Source organism: Plutella xylostella, chromosome 9 (assembly GCF_932276165.1).
Source record: "Plutella xylostella chromosome 9, ilPluXylo3.1, whole genome shotgun sequence".
NCBI classification, from domain to species: Eukaryota; Metazoa; Arthropoda; class Insecta; order Lepidoptera; family Plutellidae; genus Plutella; species Plutella xylostella.
In genome coordinates this window covers 10,792,444-10,814,015 of record NC_063989.1, presented here as the reverse complement: position 1 = coordinate 10,814,015, position 21,572 = coordinate 10,792,444, and the positions used below count along the sequence as shown (strand labels likewise).

At 36.2% G+C, this 21,572-nt stretch overlaps 1 protein-coding gene across 1 annotated transcript in view; it reads right to left on the bottom strand.

The window, feature by feature from the left end:
* LOC105391780 (all trans-polyprenyl-diphosphate synthase PDSS1) overlaps positions 1-21,572 on the bottom strand; it is a 55,446-nt gene that overhangs the window by 23,328 nt on the left and 10,546 nt on the right. Inside the window, exons 2-3 of the mRNA XM_038122028.2 lie at positions 11,004-11,186; positions 3,425-3,564 (exon numbers count right to left, since the gene is read on the bottom strand). Coding sequence (XP_037977956.1) covers positions 3,425-3,564; positions 11,004-11,186 — 323 coding nt within the window. The remainder of the gene's footprint in view (positions 1-3,424; positions 3,565-11,003; positions 11,187-21,572) is intronic.

The window sequence follows — 21,572 nt, the reverse complement described above, 5'->3', positions numbered from 1 at the left end:
CTTCATAACGCTCTTGTGTGTCTGGGTAATGAATAGTATTTTTTTTAAGGGAACAATAATTATTCTCTTTATTATTGGTTATTTATCTGAATGTATGTATGTCAGAATTAAGAATGTAAACATTTGGATTATTTTAGGTTCAAAATGTTAAATATGGTTAACACAACATGTAAAATATGGTGTTAAAGTTTTTAAATCAACAATAAGTCGATGTGGCACATAGTCACTGGTTGCCTTCCCCTTTTCTAATAACTATAACTACCATATTTTTAATGTAACTTTAATGTCACTGTTCAGAAGTCATGTACGTATCTTTTTATGTACATTACAGTAAACTTGCAAATTAATCACTTATTTAAATAAAGCGTGTAATCAAATGAGTATCATCTGCATATGTATTAAAGACATCAGAAGAAACACAACAACATTCGAAATTCACAACACGGATGCATGCATCCGTTATTATTCTGAGGGATGTAGAGACGTTATCAAATGATAGAGTAAGCAGGGTTGCCAGAAGAGGTTTATTGAAACCAACAGTTGGTATGTGTTTTACGTATGCAATGCAGGCTATTTAATCTTTTACCATTGTAGCATGTCTGTCCCACATTTATGGGTCAAACTCTGGACGTACAGACTTCTCCCAACAAACACATCAGTTCAACCTTAACAGACTACCTTGGCCATGAGTCCCGTGTGCTGTGGAGCATTTCCCTCCACATTTGTGATCTAAATAAAATATTTTGAACACGATAAATTTTACGTTTTTTTTTTTAATATTAGGTTACAGTAGAACTTTCCCGTCCATTAGTTTGTTTACGATACCACTTCCTTATGTGAGACTTTCTAGGAGCCAGCTTCTGTGTGCAGCTCAGGTTACTGAGAGTTGGTACGTATTCAATCGAGACCTATTCGATTTCAGAAGGCTACTTCTAAGATTTACGATCTTGCATGATGGAACATGAAGGTTCGGAGAGCTGCTGTGCTAAACGCGACTCTATCTCATTGCAATAAACGTACCGATCGCTTGAAAGCTTTCAGAAACTTTGTATTTCGTCAAACAATAGTAGTCACCCCTGTTGACTGCACTACGCTGAGCAGTCAGTGAACTATTCCCATTTAAAATGTTTGTTTAGAGAGATATTTAATTTATAACCAGAAATTTTGTAACAGTTTTATCAGTAGTAGCAGTAATTTATTGAATTTGAAATTACGGAAATTCATATAGGAAACGAATATATTTTCGCAAAATCTTAGCATTCTCGTCAATCTTCTGAAAGACGCTATGGTAAGAAATAATTAAAAAACCTATGCGATGGTTGATTGATTATTCTAAGTGAACCAGAAAAAATAGACATGATTGATTTGATTACGCCTAAAAGGCTATTCATGTCACGGAAACGCTGCGTAATACAATTCTGGTGACGAAGTTTAAGTGTGAAAGAATCCAACACGCGTACTACATATGTTAATACTTGAATGACGTGAATCCCAATGCCTGGAGGTCACTCCAGATTTGCGAATTCGATAAATCGGAAAGCTACTTCTCCAATAACGACTCTACAGCGTTGTATTAAAAGTGTATATGGCATGGTAGAGTTTCGATATATCATATTTATACCACCAAGTGGGTTCATGGTAGGTATAGCTACTGGTGTTGAGCTAAGATCTGTCCCCAAATTTAGGTACATAATAATGAGTTTGGTTTCGACTTGCGGTTAACCGTTGCTTTTGTGGTTTAGGTCTCCTTAGGACTCCTTAAATTATCTTAGTAGCTACCTACATTAATCTAGTATCTAAGACTACATTATTTTACCAAAATCGCATATAATTTTTCATAAAATGTTATAAGGTATGTACACTACAAGCAGCCCTTTAAATAATGTTTAATGATTTTAACATACAATATTTGCAGAGGTAAGGAAAATAACTGTTACCTGAACTTGTTTTTATTTTAAATATTTAATTGTTTACCAACTACTTGTTATATTTCTAACTACCTAAGTTTATTGAATTGTATACTAAACGGAAGAGCGGGGCCCCACTGGCACAGGTTTCTTTTAACTTACAAGTGAGGCTCTGGTCACTACTTTGTTACTGAATTTGTAGAAAGAAATAAACTATTCTTTGATTGATTCTTTGAACTACCTCAAATATCAGTTAACTCTTCCATCTCCTCATATCATGCAGTACCGTATTGCATAAACACTGGTTATAACACTTGGTTAATTTTCATGACACCAAACATGGCGATTTTATGGGATTGCGCTGACAAATTATTCTTTTACAACCATATAATTGATATCAACAACGATTATTGCAATTGTAGAATGCAAACAATTTATCCTGTTGTTATTTCGACCGCAGGTGGTTAATAATTATTTTACTTTTCATTCGTCAACGGGTCGTTAAATTACCGTAAGTGGGTTTCCTTTGTCAACCGATACTATCATGTTACATTCTGATTTGAGATATTTCTCATTAGTTTTATACATATAATTTGGATATCATGACCATACGTGAAATATACCTATATTCAATTACCATACAGATTTTTAAAAAAATACATACCGAAACTTTTTTTAAATAATTCTTTATTTCCCGGCTTAGTAGCTGCCTTCTGGGATTACAGGCATAAGTCCATACCATACCATAAATTAATTATAGTAGTTATGAAATTATGTATGAAACCACCCATATGAAATACTTTAGTAGGTAGTACTCCTAGTCACAATTCAATTCTTGCATTTCGCAGTGGTTCAACAACCCCATTAAGGGCTCATACTTATGCGAGCGAAAGCAATAATACCGAGTACTAACTTTGAGGTAACATTAGCACATTACTAAGGAATGTACAAAGGTTATGCCGATATGCCCATATTGCCTAACCTCATTACCTAAACGGTGCTAATAGGAATAACGCAAAATCTAATTCTTGATTGTATTAATTATAGCATTTTGAAAGTCCCCTACGCAATTTCGGGTATGAATTGTTGTAATCATGCCACTGATCTAGATTGTTAACAGCTGTTTTTTGCAAAAATCTCGTTAGTGAACGCTGAAGTCAAGTATCAGTCAGACAAATATTTTTTCGATTTTTTAGGTTAGGATCTTTTACCCTAATATTTTTTAGATTTAAGGATATAGATTACGGATGCCATGCAGCAGGGATAGCTATTGGTTACTTGTCAAAAGTTTATAATTTCAAAGCAATTTGAGAAGGGATTTTCATAAGTTATTCAGGGGACCTTATCGTCACTACTTTCGGCTTACTATTCACGACCCATCACGTCCCCACTGCTGGGGCACGGGTCTCCTTCCAATGAAGGAAGGGTTTTTTAGGCTTAGTCCACCACGCTGGCCTAGTCCGGGTTGGTGGACTTAGTAGTCTTAAGTATAATAGTATAGTCTCTTCGTGTCTCACCTGTTCTCCCCATACACGTGGTAGTTGATAGCCCGGGCCATGAGTATGGCGACCATGGGCCGCAGAGCCTTGCCCTGCCCGTCGAAGTAGTACGTGGCGATCGTGTTCAGCTCCGACTGGTTTGTGTTCCTCTCCAACTCCTGGGGAGAGAAAGGGACGGAGTTAGATCGATACGATGAAAATGATGTTTTGGTTACAGGTAGAAAATATCAATCATTCCGGCATTGGATAGTGGAACGCATACCTAATGCTGTAATACTGTTTTCTAATAATAATTTACAAAGAGTAAGATAGTTCTAAATTAAAAAAGAAAATAAGAAAAGAGATCAAGACTGCGATCTATTTCCCGCAAAGTTCCAGATACATAGTATGCAAAGTGCTACGAAAAGTCGTAGCGCTACGAAGTTGCTACGAGAGCCGTGAACAATGAAGTATAATGTGTTATGTTTACGAGTCACTTTCTGTCTTACTTACGACCATTTCACGCTTATTCTAATAGTGTTTAAATAATAAGTGTTTACGAAATCACAAAACTATAGCATGTGTTTGTATATTTAACATTTTTATTCATTTGTTCACTGCATTCGCAACTTTTGCACAGATGACAATAACAATTGAATTATATCCGGTAATCCATGCAATAGCGGGCCTTCAGGTTAAATCGTTTTGAGCAAAACCCCAGCAGTACAATGAGTTCCTACTCTATTAGTGTTGTGAAACTGCAAAATTTAGTCTTTGTCGGGACCAACCCATTGTTTGGGGTTAATTCTAGTGTGTCGCGTGATGATACTGGTGTGTCGTCATTTAGGATGTGCCTAGACTCAAGGCCTATGTGTTTAGCTTTTTGAGTTGCGCAGCAACTATTTGTAATGGGTACTTTGCGGTTTAGGGCATTGGACGGTATGGCTTTTGTAAATTCAATTCTACCCTTTTATTTGTCTTCTGTACTCAGCTAATCATCTACAGATAATCTATATAAATAATGTGTGCTTCATCATTATTACGGATAGGTATGTGTTTCCCTTTCATATTATTTTTTATGAACGTTGCTGCTTTCTGACTTTCGGCGTGTATTATTAATCTTATTTTATTTTAGAATCCAGTATAACTGTGTGACGCGGACAGTGTCGAAAACAGTATCACATACATATTTTATCGAAACGACACTTCTTTCGAAAGCCAAAGTCTTTGTGAAACACAAAGTTGCCGCTTATATTAAACCAGTTTCGGTTCGCAATATGCCGTTTATTAAAAATTCTAATATATTTTGTAAGGAGCTCGACCATTCATGTACCAAGAGCAACATTAGGGTCACTCTGACCATTAATAATAAATTCAAACGATTATTTTATGTGCGGAGCATATTGTAACATTAACAAAAGGTTAATCATAGACAAATACTTGACACAAACTTAACAAAAGTATCTATAGAATGATTAGCCTTCAGAGCGCAAACATTTTTAACCAATCGACAACGCTGAATACAAATTTTAATGTCAAGTGAGATTTTATTTTGATAGCAATATCTCAAATTTCAATAGCTCTATGAGAGCATAAAGTACTTAATTCACCGATCTCAAACGCAAACTCAATAACACGATCGATCGAGTCATCCGTACGCGTACAGGCAGCTTCGAAATACACTTTCGTGCTTTGTCAAACTCGCAAACCACCTTATTCATTCAAACATTGACGTTTTCATAGTTCGACAAGGTACAGAAGTGTACAGCTACTTGCGAAGCTGACCGTTCGATCGTCTTACGAAACTCGAGGCCGATGGATGCGCGGGCGCATCAGCCACTGCGCCACCACCGACTCTCGATCGCGACTCGAGCGAACTTTAACCCCGTGACCTTGATAGTTTTATTTAAATTAAAACTTTCATGATTACGTTTTGTAACGCTAGTTATGCTGTCGGTTGGTCTCAATGCAAAATATTTTATAATAGTTCAAGAGTAGACGGTCCTTTTTATTAAAGTTAATTGTAGGTAGGTGTGGATACCATGCAGACACGAGGTAGTCTTAAAATATCAGCTACATTCATAAATTAAATTAACATAGGATGGGAGTTGTCCATAAAGTGATGGACATCCACATTATTCATAACTTCAGCAGTAAACTATCAACTGCCCACTCGAGAGAAGAGTGATGGTTTTACAATGACAGCTTTACAACGAGTGACGTCATTTCTCTGGGACATAAACTGACAATGACGTGTTACATCAGCGACCCAGTCTGCAGTTATGCAGGTTAAATCACAGGTTGACGTAACCTTCCGCTTTGGGGAAGACCGTTTTGTAGTCGACTGTCCCGACAGGCTGCTTATGGGCAGTAAAGAATGGCACTGAGTATTTTATTCGACAATTTCACTCTTCACTGATGCGGACATGGTACATAATATATTGTTTATTTTGTGACATTTGTGATAGGGCAAAAAGGAGTTGGGTAAGTCCTTTCAGAGGGACAACACAGACAAAGCTTCTGTGTTGTGTGTGTGTTGTGTACTTCTTACTTTTTCTTTCTTCATGTTTTTGTCTTTGTTTTGTGTATACAATAAAGTGTCTATAAATAAATAAATAAATAAATAAATAAAGCTACTGAGCGATCAGGTTTCTTTGCCCAGACTGTACCGTTTAAATCTCTATTTTAAACTAGCCTATTCCTGAACAACGATGAGTAGGAGCACCATGGTACCGCAGCGGCTACGCAACACACGCGCCGGACGTGTTGCGTGGCAGCATTGAAATGGAAATGCCTCGGGAATTGATTTCCGTCCGAGGTTTTGTGGAAAATTGCGATCGCCAACACGCGAGACCGATTCTTTTTATCTAATATGTCTAATAACTCCCTCATTTATATAAAGAAATTGTATATTTTTTGCAGTTCGTTACGAATTAGTTTTATGGTCTATCATACCTGTGGAACTAACGATACATACTTAGGTTTTATAATCCCCTTATTTAAAGTATTTATAAGTGTAAAAAAGATGAGAGCCGGGTAGTAAAGTTTCATTAAAATATACTTAGGTAGGTAACACATTAAATGGCCTTCCATTCAGACTAAATTATTTATCAATCACATAATGCAAACAATCAAATTATCTAACACAGTAGTCAATGCCACCCGCAACAACAGTTATCTCACACATAAGTCTACGCAATAGATAACCAACGAATCAGGGTTGCATTTACACTTGTATAGGAGCACTACAATGACTAGACACGATATTTTATTTGACCAATTACTGGCAATAGGTCAATGTCGCATTACCGAATATTGTTGGTCAAATGTGGAGGCTTTGACCAACAATATTATAAATACAACAAACACAATGAAATGTAGACTTTGGTGCGTTAGATAACTCAAACTTTGGTCACAGGTACGATGTAAGTTTGATGGCCAAGATAACGTTATCTCACCTAAAATGAAGAGGTTACTAACATAAGCTCTACAAATCCGCATTTTTTTCTTATATAGATTAAATATAAGGTTTTTTATTTAAATTTTAACTTTGTCTCCAAGCCTCATACATACAACATTACAAGTAGGTTAAGTTTAATAATAATATGATGTGAATTGGTGAACAAGGTCACGGTACCGCTATATGGGTGAAAATGAAAGCGATAAATATATTTAATATATTAGAGGTGCGACTGAGACCAGTTCCTTACCACATTATTAGAGACTTATTATACCTCTACATCTACAGGCATATATAGTTATCATTGAAGAGTTTCTTTCGCCGTTTTTTCTTCTCAGTAACTGAGCCTTATTGAAATGTTGGTAGACTCAATGTTGACAATCTACAAATAATTGTAAAATTTAACTTTGAATAAAATCATATTCTATTGTATCATTATTTGTTTTATTTAGTCTTGGAGACACCCTAACAGAGTTATAATTTCTGCCAAAAAAGGCATTTCTTTTTAAAGTAGTAGTAAATTTTAATTTTAAAAAATCACTCAAAAAGTTTATATTTGAAGCAATTTTTTTTAAATGCGTCGATGAGTTTTCGAGCTACGATAGCATCTACAGTTTAATTCATATCATGTTACTTTTTTGAGTTTTAAACACAGTCTAAAGCTGAATTCAAAGATTTAGAGTTGCCAACCACGACACTATCTATACAATACGGTCATCATATAGAGGTGAAGGACTATAACCTTTTGGAGAAATTACAAAATAAACTTGTTAATGTTAATTAATACAAATTGTATCAGAACCGTGAATATATTATAAATGCGTAACATTTTCCATATAAACCATAGTTTATAAATAGATCGATTTAGATGGTTTGGTAACTTTAACTAGTCAAATTAATATTAGTTACTAAACTTATAAGTCTTGAGTTATGCTATGACCTTGTTATGACCCATTGCCTGATTCAGACTTGTATAGTGTTCACTACACGCGGTCATTATTAAATGCCAGTTTCAATAACTCTACCTACCGATGTAGATAGGTACTGGTAGTTACTTTCATACTATTTTGACACATAAAAAGTTACAACCTGACAAAATCGTATGAACCTTAGATTCCAGTTATCGATACACTAACTGAAGCTGATAGAGATAGACATATTATACTTTATTTGTACACAATAAAACAGGACACAATCAAATAACAATGTAACATATAGGTACAAAAGGTAGTGTTATCACTAAAAGTGATTTCTGGCAGACAACCTTTGGGTGCAAGCCCTGATTTGGATAGCGTAATAGAAAAGGTTTAATTAATTTAGCAAACCATGAGGTTTAAACTACTGTTCATTATGTATTTAGCGTGAGTCTAATCTAAGCAGTTTCATGAAACAAGGTCACCTTCGTTCCGCGTAAGACCGCACTTTCGCGGTCAATTATAGTCAAACTCACTACTGTACTAATTAATTATAACTTTAAGTAATCTGATTAATTTAACTATGCTCTGATAAGTAAAAAAAAATTGTTATCTACGCGAAAGCTGAGAAACACTTGAAGGGCTCCATTTAAATACTTACTTTCTTTTTGAATACTCTGTGAATTTATTGTAAAATAAGTAATTAAACTAAATTTCGTTTTCAACCTCTATATGTTAACACAGTAAAAAGTACCTATTAAAATTATTTTAAGTAGTTAACGCATACGTGTTGGAGCTTTCCACTGTAGTCAACATTACAAAGCTATGAGCGTTCATTGAAATCAAGACATATTTAGCTCATTGAGTTGTAAAAAGTACTTACCTATAGCAAAAATACGATCGATTATTAAATAGCTGTTTATTTAAATGATGTAGGTATGTAGGTAAGGTGACAATATTACTTGTAAAGTTGAACCTTATGAGTTATGATAAACCATTATACATTTAATGTTTAGGTACCTGTAATACGATTATAATGATCAAGCATACATTAATATTCAATCAGTTACTTTTCAAAAATAAGCTAATTGAGGGCGTTAGAACACACATACTTTAAACAATCCTGGCAAAGAGGACGCAACGTAAAAAAGTTTATAGTATTACGTTATCACTGAATACTCGGTCAATTTAATAGTTTTAAAATTATCCACGAGTGGCAATGTATGTGGAAAACCGTTTAGAAACGAGCCGCGCGGCATTCACGGAGGGGCCTACTTCCAGACGAGTTTTCCGCTGTGGAAAGTAGGCGAGCCGCAGCCGTACCTAACTACGTAAATGCTCCGAAGACGCGGGCGGCGACGCTTCCGATTGGCTGCTGCGAATGTTTGAAAAAGGAAACCTTACGCAAAGCCGACGATGTAAACAAACAGATGCTGGCTTGTAAGAAAGAAGTTATAGGAACTCGTTGGTCGTATACTCTTTGAACGGGTTTAGAGGATGGATAAATAGGATTTTTATGGAAGAAGAAAATTATGAATAGTTAAATTATTTGTTAAGTCAGTTTAAAATAAGTAACAATCTATTTATTTTAAGACAAATTACTTCAAAGGTTAATAGTAATACATAGCTCTACAGATGGTTATTCCCATCTAAAAAGTTAAAAAACAATAAACGCTATATTTCTCATTAAAATTAAGCAATGGATTTGAACTTTTAAATATAACATTACATTACAGATTTTAACGAGGTGACGAATAGTTTTTTGTTTTGTACAATCAAATGTCAAATCAATTATGACAGATGACTGTAGCTGCTAAACGACTTCGAGTCTTACAAACGTATTAATTATTAAGAAATTGCAGTTTTTTTACCGACGGGGCTTTACCGAGTGATCATAGTAACAAACACTTATGCACCCGGACATCCCAACGCGACAGCAAAACAAGGTATACCACATAACCTAGTACATAGGTTTGTTGAGAGTTTTTAATTTTCAATACGTCCTTATTTTTGTATAATAATAATAATAATGGAAGTTATAGATACCTACATCTCTATATTAAGATAATAATACGCAAAGTTCAATAATTATGAGCGATGGTTGCATGTCGCAATCCACTGCGCGTCACGTCTCGACTTTGACACACTTACTCGAGCGGTAATGGACGCGAGCGATTGACCGATGCCCCTTCGGCGCCTGGAGGGTCACTCTATACTGACGAAAAACGAACGAACGAGAGCTGTCGAGCAATCGGCATTTTAATAAAACGAGATAAAGCCGTTTTCCTAGATATAGAGAGACCCCCCTGTTGCTTGTATCACGAAAAAATGAAAAGGTTCGAGTGCTTTTAGTTATACTTATACGGCAAGTAATAGTGCTCTGGTTGCCAGGAATCTATAATATTTTACTGTTATTTTCATATTTTTATGTGGCATGCAATGTTTTAGCAAAGTATTCTAAATTGAATAATACTAGGTGATATAATGTTTGCATTCAATAAAGCTTTTGTTGTTGTAATTGAGTTTGCGCTTTGGAGATTTTGAATTGATTTAAACCGATTGGTTTGCAATCTAGGTCACTCTTTATAAAGAAGGTTGAATGAAAACACTTAACAGAACTGAATGCAAGTGGTATTAAGTAAAAGTTAAATTGAACAAAATTTAAACGTGTGTTTGAAAATTATTTTATTTAATGCTAGGTACTTTATAGATATAATTGATTTGTGACCTTGTTTAAATCACTTAGAAGGTAATAAAACACTTAAACATGGTGTAAAACAAAAAGGATGATCATTATCGCGTACTTATTACGTGTGAAACAAAGTGTGGTAAGTAATTTAACGGTACGTCTACTTAGCTTTAACTAGGTGTTTTATAATCTAACCAAATTACCCCGAAATTGATAAATGAATGCATAATTCGATAGTTTGAGTAAACTACACAAGTACCTGTACAATTTTACGTTTTCTGATCTCTGGTTTTCTGTCATTCAAAGTCGCGTGGCGCTCTAGCAAAAACTACCTAAGTTTTTTTACAGTAGTTACATCCTTGATAAATCATCCTAAAACAATTTAGGTACCTTTATATGTATACAATACAGTGAGCAACAATTTGTATCGTATTCCGACAGCTAGCAAGTGTTGCTGCTTTATAAACTGGAATCATCATCTGCTATCATCTTTAGGGCGTGCACGACAAACCTACCACCCCATCTTAACCCAAATTAACAACAAACACAACTCACAGATCGTATATCCTCATATATCCCGGTGAGGTCGTCCTCCAACAGCCGATAGGGGTCGACGATCTGTGTCCCGTAGTCCGGCAGCGACCCCGTGCTGGTCGACTGCAGGCTGGAGGCGGCGCGGCGCGGGGGCGACGGCGCGCCGCCGGCCGAGCCGCATGCTGGCCCGCAGGTTGTCACGCGCTGCGGAGAGAGAGAGGGTTAGAGTGACAGACGAGGGGTTTATGGAAGATAATAGGGACCCATAAGGGGTTAAACACAAGATTGTGTTGTGACTAACGGCACTCTCCCATTCGTAAATGTTTCATAGGAGTGTGTTACGTCACACGAGTTTTAGGATAGTTTGGTGCACAAGCTCTAATCACAAACACATTGGTACAGGAAACAGGGATGTGGGGCTATTAAAGTCAATTGTCGTCATCAGGCCATAATCCACTGGTAAAATGATTAAGTAACACATAAATTTAAGGTAAAACACAATATACCCATAAGAAAAATTCATGCGCAAAAACACGGCTTTCACATGAAAGCAATTTCGACGCGCATTATCTGTGAATCATACGAGGAAAGAGACGAAAGCCGAAAACTTAACAAGCTTTGGAATGCGTCCGATTCGGCGCAATTAGAGGTTTCGAAGGGTGCGGCCGCCCTTACAGCGGCAGTGACCGTGTGGCGCAACTTTATGCAACGCACACTGCACCGAGCACTATTGCCCAACACCCCAACACTAGTCCACATACACACGCAGTTATCATACCTATTGTAATGAGTTAAGGTTGCGAATTGCGTGCCGAGGTAGATGCAGGTGCATGCTTCGACTACTAGTGCAGAGTTGAATGCCAAATGTACTCGAAAATTCATCTGTCATTTTCAACCTGTGAGGTCGTGAATTCCAAGCAAAGCACTACTTAAAAGTAGTTTTAGGTAACATGTAGTTTAATTTTTAATTTTCGAGTCAAGTTGAACCTGATGAGTGACGTCATTGGTGTCTCTGGTGAGAATGATAAAGCGATGTTCCGTTTTTTTGCAAGTTTTGATTGAAATGGCGAATTTGGAAATGTTTAAATAATTATCGTTGGTGTGATTTTTTTTAAGCGGCTCAAGGTTAATTGCTACAATGCATTGTGTCATATAATTGGTTATTGGTATAATTTTTCATCATCATTAATTAAATTTGATATTTTTTACAATAACCATGACTAGCAGAGTATAGGATGCACAGTAGAAGATGATCGATGGTGAAACATATTAATAGAAACCTAAATTCGAAGCCTAACAGCTAGGTACTCGTACATTTCATTCACATAGGTAAAGTATAACTAAAACTTAAGAATTTAACACACGATTAAACAGTACTAAACACTGTCACCGTGGATTATCTTGCAAACATGATGAAGTAAACAATAATTTGCATAAAATCTACATTTTAATTCGATGGGAGATAATTTAACGCTTTCTGAGACACCTGTTTGTGGGCACATAGTGACTTTACGCAACACGTCACATGTGTCACATATGTAATGTATATAGTATATACTATATACCTATGTACGAGTATATAGATCATTAAATCAGTGAAAGGGACAAGTGACAAGTAATGAATGAATGTATGACTTCCATGCAAATTCAGGGATTCAAATGAATTATGCTAACAGTTGACAACTGGCTTTCAGAGGTGCAATAGTGTTTTGAGCATGAATAGTATTTTAGTGTTATTGATAATCATGAGTGTTTGCTAAGACCGAGTATTTCAGGTACTAAAGCGAATCCATTAAGGTCTAAACATATCTGAAACTACAAACATTAACTGTTTATGATATCGAATGTTCACATTATTCAAAAACAGTAAATCACCGAAGAAAAGTTTTAGTGAGCCACTACCTACATGATAAATAGATGTTAGCAGATAATTATATTGATATTTGAAGTATATTCAAAAGTATTATAAGATCACCTTAACAAATTCATGCATAATCAAAACGACATTCATTGCTCGGTGAGCACGGGAGGGTGTCAAAGCAATGTTAATTGGAAGCGGCGTGGACGCGCGCATAACTTATGTTTTCGACTCAATGGACACGCGTCACTCGCATAATACGAGAAGCTTTATGTCGGTAAATACAATGGAGGCACAAAGTTATGTAACAGCTTTAACACCGTTGGTTGACAGGAATGTGAAGATAAGAGTTTGAAGATATCGTATAAAAACTAACAATAACTTAACCGAAATCAGATTATATTTTGTGATTATATTTTATGGTTCTACTGGAAAAAAGTTATAAGCGGCGTTTAAGGGTTTGCTGGGTCCTAGCCCGGTGGTATGATCATAATACACATCACTGCTCATTGGTTATCGTTATGTGAAGACGCTTAGATAAGGTGTTTATACAATAGGAATAACATCCGAAATGTCGCTCTTTTGGTGTAAACGTCCTTATTAAACTCCATCTAAAGATTGTATTTTGTTAATTTTACTTTAAGCATAGGATAATATATCCCATGGATGTGACTTGATTAGCTGTGACAGAAATAGTATAAAATAATAAATTAAATATGCACCAGTTTTCATTGTTATGTGCATTCAGAATTGAACTGTTATTTAACAATAACAGACGTAAGTTGTGTTACGATTTCAATTTCAAGACACGCTCCGATAGAGCAGTATCATATGCAAAGGTGTATTTTGTTAAATAGGCTAGCCTAGAATTTGATAGTCAGTGTATCAGATATGGCAATGTACAGAGATATAATATGAATAAATCGGGTGCGTATTGCGACGTATAAAAACGAAATGTATAATTTCACATTAATAACGTTCACAACATATAATGAACGTTACGTATAACAACAAAATCTATATTTTCATAAGGTATAAGATTCAATTGGTATATCGTACATTTCATATAATATCAAAATAACTAACACTCACGAGGACTAATATCGATTCGTATAACATACATTACGTATATCAATTAAAATATATACTATAATTTTGTATAAAGTTCTTCTCATATCGCATATAATCTGTGTTTAATTACCCAACGCCGTCAAACCCCCTAGCACCAAAACCTAAAGATAGGTGCGACGACGAGCAAAGCGAGGAGGAGCGTGTTAGGTGCACATGTTCGTCGAAACCAAAGCGGAGCGCAGCGAAGCGGAGCGGAGCGTCTCCCAACATAGCTTCAATAATAATAATGCTGTGAAAATCCCTAGTACCAAAACCTAAAGATAGGTGCGACGACGAGCATAGCGAGGAGGAGCGTGTTAGGTGCACATGTTCGTCGAAACCAAAGCGGAGCGCAGCGAAGCGGAGCGGAGCGTCTCCCAACATAGCTTCAATAATAATAATGCTGTGAAAATCCCTAGTACCAAAACCTAAAGATAGGTGCGACGACGAGCAAAGCGAGGAGGAGCGTGTTAGGTGCACATGTTCGTTAAAAGCAAAGCGGAGCGCAGCGAAGCGGAGCGGAGCGTCTCCCAACATAGCTCCAATAATAATATTTTTTTTTGTTCATTATACATAATGTTATTATATACGGTGAACAATATATGTTATAAACGTTATATATTTTAATCGATATATCAATTGAAATTATACTTTTTGAACGTTATTCTTTACAAAATTATGTATTTAGTAATTATGCCTTTCGTTTGTTATGCACAGTGATCGTTATACTTAATAAATTTATATCATATGGGCGTATACCTTGTGAATGTTATACCATGCGTTTTTATACCTCGTATTACTTACCCGAATAAATCTTCTTAAAATATTATCGCTGATAATTTGAGTTATAGGTACATGTATTGAAAATAATTGAATTGTTTACTTGTTCTCGTATAATAAAAAAAGTTTAATAACACGCAAGGCTGCAATAAATATATTATTTAATGAAATGTCTGATTATAACCTAATTCTACAAAAACGAACAATTAGTACCTACTTACCGATAAAAGGATACATTAATAATTCTTTAATATTAATAAAAATCCGCAGTATTACTTCATTAATAACCATCATATTTAATATGTATTAGTAGTTTAAATGCCTCTTAAAAAATGATCTAGCAATATAAGTACTTCTCGTTCTATGATGGTTACATAGTAAAATAGAAAAAATAATACCAGAATAAATAGAAGCATACGTATAATACAAACATACTGCTTGTCGGACGGATACAGTAGGTATGTTTGTGGACGCAATCATACTGAATTCGTTTCACTAACAGCCATTTGACATAAGTTTGCCATCTTCTTAGCTTATCACTTTTTAGATAGTTTATACTTATACATGTAAGTAAACGATTTTTCTTTCTTTCTTTCTATGTAAATGGGCGCGCTACAACTGGGAGTCACGTAAAATTGCATGCGCCCGCGCACATAACAATTAAAAGTGGATAGAAAGTGAGGCGTCAGCCGCGTGAACTGTGCGAGTGATTTACTGGCTTCAGGCTATTTTACTAGCGACCCGGTTCCAAATGTTATATAAACGCAATGACATATACTCGTATATAAACTTTATTTTAAGGCTCGATGTGACTGGGCTAGTTTACTAGCTTCCAGTCGGCAAGTTAGTAAAAGCCAGCGAGTGAACGATAAGCGAGTTAAGAGAAGATTGTAAAGATCAATGACACGGTGAGAGCTTAGGAGCATCATTAGTAGTGTCATCAAGGATTTAGAATCACTTTTAAAATTGGTAAAATAAAGCGTTACATGAATAGATTCAGTCAATCACGAATAAAAACTACAAGCCCAAAAAGTTACAGAAACATAACGCTTCAAAATCAGCACCTGACCTTGCATTCAACAACAGATGCAATTACAAAAACATCACAATATAATTATTTGTTATCATCAATCTTATCGTTGGATACAGAATTAAGTGCACACTTTAGCATCTAACGAAGAAAAGTCACCGGTTATTTGTGCAACAAAGTGACCTTCGAGCTGAAAATGCAGTTATTATGCAATTAACAATTAATGTAAGTATAATTTTGTTTTATCGCGAGCGCGAGGCCGCAGTACAAAAGACATCAACGGGCGCACTGAAATGAAAGCGCGCGATGGTTGTGCTCAGGCGCGATCGAGATTTTGTTTTTGAGTCTGCCTTTTTAACATCTGAACAATGAAAATAATATGTTGACAACGGTCTAGATGCAGAGAAATAGTCAATCTGTTTTGGAGAGACAGACAAATCCACTGATACATACGACAACTCTATAAGCAATGTAGATTTAGATTGAGGACAAAATATAGGTCATACAACAAAATGATAGCACAAATAAAAGTAAACACAATCAAAATAGGCTTAAAAACAAACAGTTAGTTTATACCTGCAGCGTCAGAATCTTCGTTTGTCCGTAACTAATGATTGACCTTCACGGAGTAATTATTGAGAGGAGCACAAACATTACTCACAGAAGTTTCTAGTTGCGCTGACCGGCACTTTGAGTATATTCTGGCAATGCCACGACAAATATCAAATGTTGTAGATTACTGGTGTACTTTTCGTAATTTTAGGATTTTATGTAGGTATATTCTTAAGTATACTTATATTAGTTACAGCGCCCTTACTTCCTTACTGACTATTGTCTACGACTCCACCAAAATTGGAATAGATAGATCTTTGTTGGTTATTGATATTTTTTTACATAAACGTCCCACCAAACTTTTAAAAACTTTATTATAATGTAAACACAGGAGCTAATGAAATACGAAAATGGGCCATAAGCCGCAATAATTCGTGATACTTTTGAAAATAGCCACAGTTACTCTCGACTCTTAGCTCTATGAAGCATCCACATCCACAAACAATGGAAATTATATTTTAAATACATAGTAGACTATGTAATGTATCTAATATAATCGAAACAATAACTAATCAGTAAGTCAAACAAGGCTGGGACGGACACTAAAAGGGTCAATAGCAGACGCTGGACGGAGAGCTGTTATTATCTGAAATTGTGCGACAACATGCGATGCGAAGCTCGCACAAACAGCTCGAAGTAGGTGAACAACTTAACCTGCTATTAAATCTAACTGCAGCTGTAAATGAGGCCTTGAGATCTAGGCATGTAAACACAAGATTGGATTAAAATTGTATGCACTTATTGGATGTTTGGCGGATGAAGAGACGATGCCTAGCTATTATGCATTAGTATACTCTTGATTAATGTTACAATCAAGGTTTTATTACTGCATTTAATAGTTAGTTAAAAATGATAACTGACCTATGTTTACAATGGTAGTTTATACAAAGTGCATTTTTTTGTTTGTCCTTCTTCTACGCTTAAACGGCTGCCTATTTCATTTGTCGCGAATATTGGCTATAAATATCCTCTATTACTTTTATATCTATGTACTTTTTTACCCCGGAAATAATATAAAAGGTTGAAATGAAGGATGTTAATCTTACAGTCTACTTATCATGCTTCAAAATGCAACTTTAGCTGAAATATATAGTTTACGCGCATTGCGAATCTCCAAGACTAGTCCACAAAATAATAATGACAAATGGACAAGTAACATAAAGTCCAGCTGTCCGGTTTACAGTTGCGAAACACACACGCATGCGCAGTGCTAGCTGCGAACCACCTCCAAACATAGAAAGTTTGACGGCTACAGAATGTGCTGTAAATAGCAATAGTAGGAAACGCATGTACAGAATCAATAATTTGTTAGCCCAACCGTCTTCAGCCATTCAATGTTGGCAAGTTATGAAAGTGAATGAAAAATATTTGTTTTTGTTTGATAGAGACACACTTTAAAACATTTTGATTCTGCAGGTTACTTATCCGTAGGTCTCATATGGGGAACACCCAAATATTCCGAAAAACTTTTTTCCGAATTTGAAAACACCGAATATGTAATTTACGAAATATTGCAATACCGATTTTTTAAAATACCGAATTCTAAAAATCACGTAAATTATAATTTCGAATATAATATTCACGAAGATTTGTTATTACGATTGTCAAATACACGAACGTTAAAAAATACGATTACTTAAGCATACGAAAAATAAAATACCGATTTATTATAATCACGAAAAATTCAAATCCCGATCGAAAATGTGATAATTCGTGATTTTGACAAAAAAAAACCATAAACGTCTTACAAACCTTAGACCCAAAACCTAAAGATAGGTGCGACGACGAGCAAAGCGAGGAGGAGCGTGTTAGGTGCACATAGATATCGAAAAACAAAGCGGAGCGCAGCGAAGCGGAGCGGAGCGTTTCAAATATAGAGCAAAACAATTGCTCGGAATTTTATGGTGTTTAACCTTAGGACCTAAACCTAAAGATAGGTGCGACGACGAGCAAAGCGAGGAGGAGCGTGTTAGGTGCACATAGATATTGAAAAACAAAGCGAAGCGCAGCGAAGCGGAGCGGAGCGTTTCAAATATAGAGTTAAAATATTGTAAATAGAAAACTATTTGTAGTATTTGTTGTTAAGTAACACAACAAAGCAATAAAATTGCTCGGATTTTTACGGTGTTAACCTTAAAAACCTTAGGACCTAAATCTAAAGATAGGTGCGACGACGAGCAAAGCGAGGAGGAGCGTGTTAGGTGCACATAGATATCGAAAAACAAAGCGGAGCGCAGCGACTACGCATTCGACGACCGAATGGCGTAGTGGTTAGTGACCTGACTACTGAGCCGATGGTCCCGGGTTCGATTCCCGGCTGGGGCAGATATTTGTTTAAACACAGATATTTGTTCTCGGGTCTTGGATGTGCCTGTAAAATGGCAATAGGCCCGCCCCCTATTACATTGGGACTAACATAACACTCTGGCGAAAAGTGGGTGCAGCAATGCACCTCTGCCTACCCCGCAAGGGAGTACATTAGTACAAGGCGTGAGTGCGTGTGTGTGATTATGCTGTTAATATACACACTATTCTTAATAACTATTTCTTTTTAACTAAGATACAGTCGGGAATTTGTATTTTCGGAATATTAAAACTTCGGGATTCGTAATTTTAACAATTCGATATAATAAAAAGTCGTACTTTTAAAACATCGAAATAATAATATTCGGAAAATTGACTTTCGTCATTTTAATAAATATGTTGTTTGAAATTTCGTTTATTAACTATTCGTGATATTCGTTATTCGGAAACTTAAAATTCGGGATTGTGAATTATTCGGAACTATGAAATTCGTAATTTTAAAAATCGTTATTTTCATATTCGTAAAAAAGTAATTCGGATTTATGTAGTGTACCCTCTCATATAATACAGAGATCGCCGATGTTACTATGAACGGTATCCAGTAATTAACACCTGCTAAGAAAACCACGTGACTTTTCTAAACAAGTAAATACTTGACAGAAATGAAAAGATTTGGGTGGAATGGCAAAGCAATCGTCTTAAATAAAAGATGCACTCTATACTGTATACACCTTTGTCTTCGTGATCATGAAATAAAGAAGATGAATTTGCTTTCAAAACCATGGAAACGAACATTCTATTACACGTAAACACGTCTCCACAATTAGTAACAAAGATTTAACAAGTAGGTGAGCTCTCTGAGGCCATCGCGATGTGGTAAAAATAAATAATTATTTCATACAATCTTACGCAGAATTGAAACTAAGTACCCGAAGTCAAACAGATTAAGTACTTTATGAAAAACATGTCAGCAAACATTCTACGGACTGATTCTAAAGATAACGACTTTTATGGCAGTGTTTATACTCTTGGAACGAAGTATTTACTTATTTAAGATGGACACAACACTTCCTTCCAAAGTGAACAAAGAACACTTAAAATATTTACAGCCTCAGATATTTCCTAGAGGTTTAGTTAGGTTAGTATATATTTCTTCGAAGCAATATTTCTCTTATATTCCGAAATTAGTATCAGTCTGCCGGCAGACCCAGGCCAACGCGCAAACTGTAAACGAATCCAGAAAAATTATAAGTTCTTAGGAATCCTTGTATGATTTATTGTCATCGAAGTTGTTCACACGACTCGAAAATCAGGCAGCATCGGACAAACCTGATCGCAATGTCAAAGAAAACGTCTGCGGAGCACTATGTTTCATATGCTAATGTATTTGTCCAAAATACCTATCTACATAACATATTAACTATAATCGTTGTAACTAACTTTGAATGCATCTTTCAAGAGCCTATGCGATAATTTGTAACATGACTGTGTAAAATTTAAATCACAAGTTATTTCATATTGTTCGGGCACCTTTATTTTTTTGGTATGAGGATAGTTAAACTACCCTCACATGGCGGTTTGTGAGCTGCGTCCTACGAGAGGCGGCCATCATCAGTGTGGACTCGGGTTTCGTGCAGAACGTTTGTCGTCGGCTGCCAGCGGACCTTATAACCGCTCCCACTCATTTATTACGGACAATTGTGATTGGTGAACTTTTACATTTTAACAAGACTATTTGCATAGTGAGCTGTGTGTGTTTTTTATCAAGTAAATATAACGCCAGGCCTGGCAAGAAGAACTCTTCTCGGAAGACGGAGCGGCCATTGACCACGTGTACAGGTTGGTGAATTGTTCTTATCCCAATTTAATAAGGGTGCCCAATAACTATACGTGTGAGTTTAGGAAAGCTAGGACCAGTCCTTACTTAAAAATACAGTCCACTTATCTGCACCAACATAAATTATTGGTCCTTCGAGCCGGATCCTGAACGTAGCCTCTCCGTTGCAGGTACGCCAGAGCGCGCAATAAAATGTTATGCTCTCATTACATTGCGCGCTCTGGCGTACCTGCAACGGAGAGGCTACGTTCAGGAAACGAATGTAATACGTCATCAAGCGATAGGACAGTTGATCGACAATCGGCTCGAAATGTTTATATCGCACAGGCGGCAACTCCAGCTTTCGATGACTCGAGACTCATGAAGGAGGGCGGTAGGTTAAATGAACCTTATCTCGGTGGTAATAAGGCACTAAATCATACCAGCCCTACTGGGTCGCGGCAGCAACCAAATAATAATAATTGACAATTAATTAGTAATGTCGTTTCAGTACCTAAGCTTGCGGACGGTATAAATTTACCCACTGTGATTATCCATGTACTTACGGTTAGAAATGATTTTATCACAGCGCGGGCGCTGTTGGACCTAGGTTCACAGTGCTCAATAATTAAAAGCGAATTTGTTGCGCAGTTAGGATTAAAGCGACATTACAGTGACACATCTTTGGTAGGTATCGGCGGAATTCAGGCTAGTGGTAGCCATTGTATTGTGTCTATTCATTTTAGACCTGCAAACAAAGTTGATTTTCCTTTGTTATCGGTTACAGCGGTAATTATAAAAAGGCCGACTGCGTATTTGGCGCGTCGCTTGAATTTAAATAATGATAATAATATTAGGCTATCGGATGACGGCACTCTTAAGCCATTGGAGATAGATATTATTTTCGGATGTGACATCTTAGGACAGATTTTAACCGGTGAAAAGTTAGATCTGGGAACGGGTGGTCCCTATGCGTTGGGAACTATTTTTGATTTCGCTATCTTCGGTGCGGTAAATTTATTATGTTGTCAATCCGGTGACAATGTAGAAACATTTTCGGGTACGACTCTTTTAGAGGCG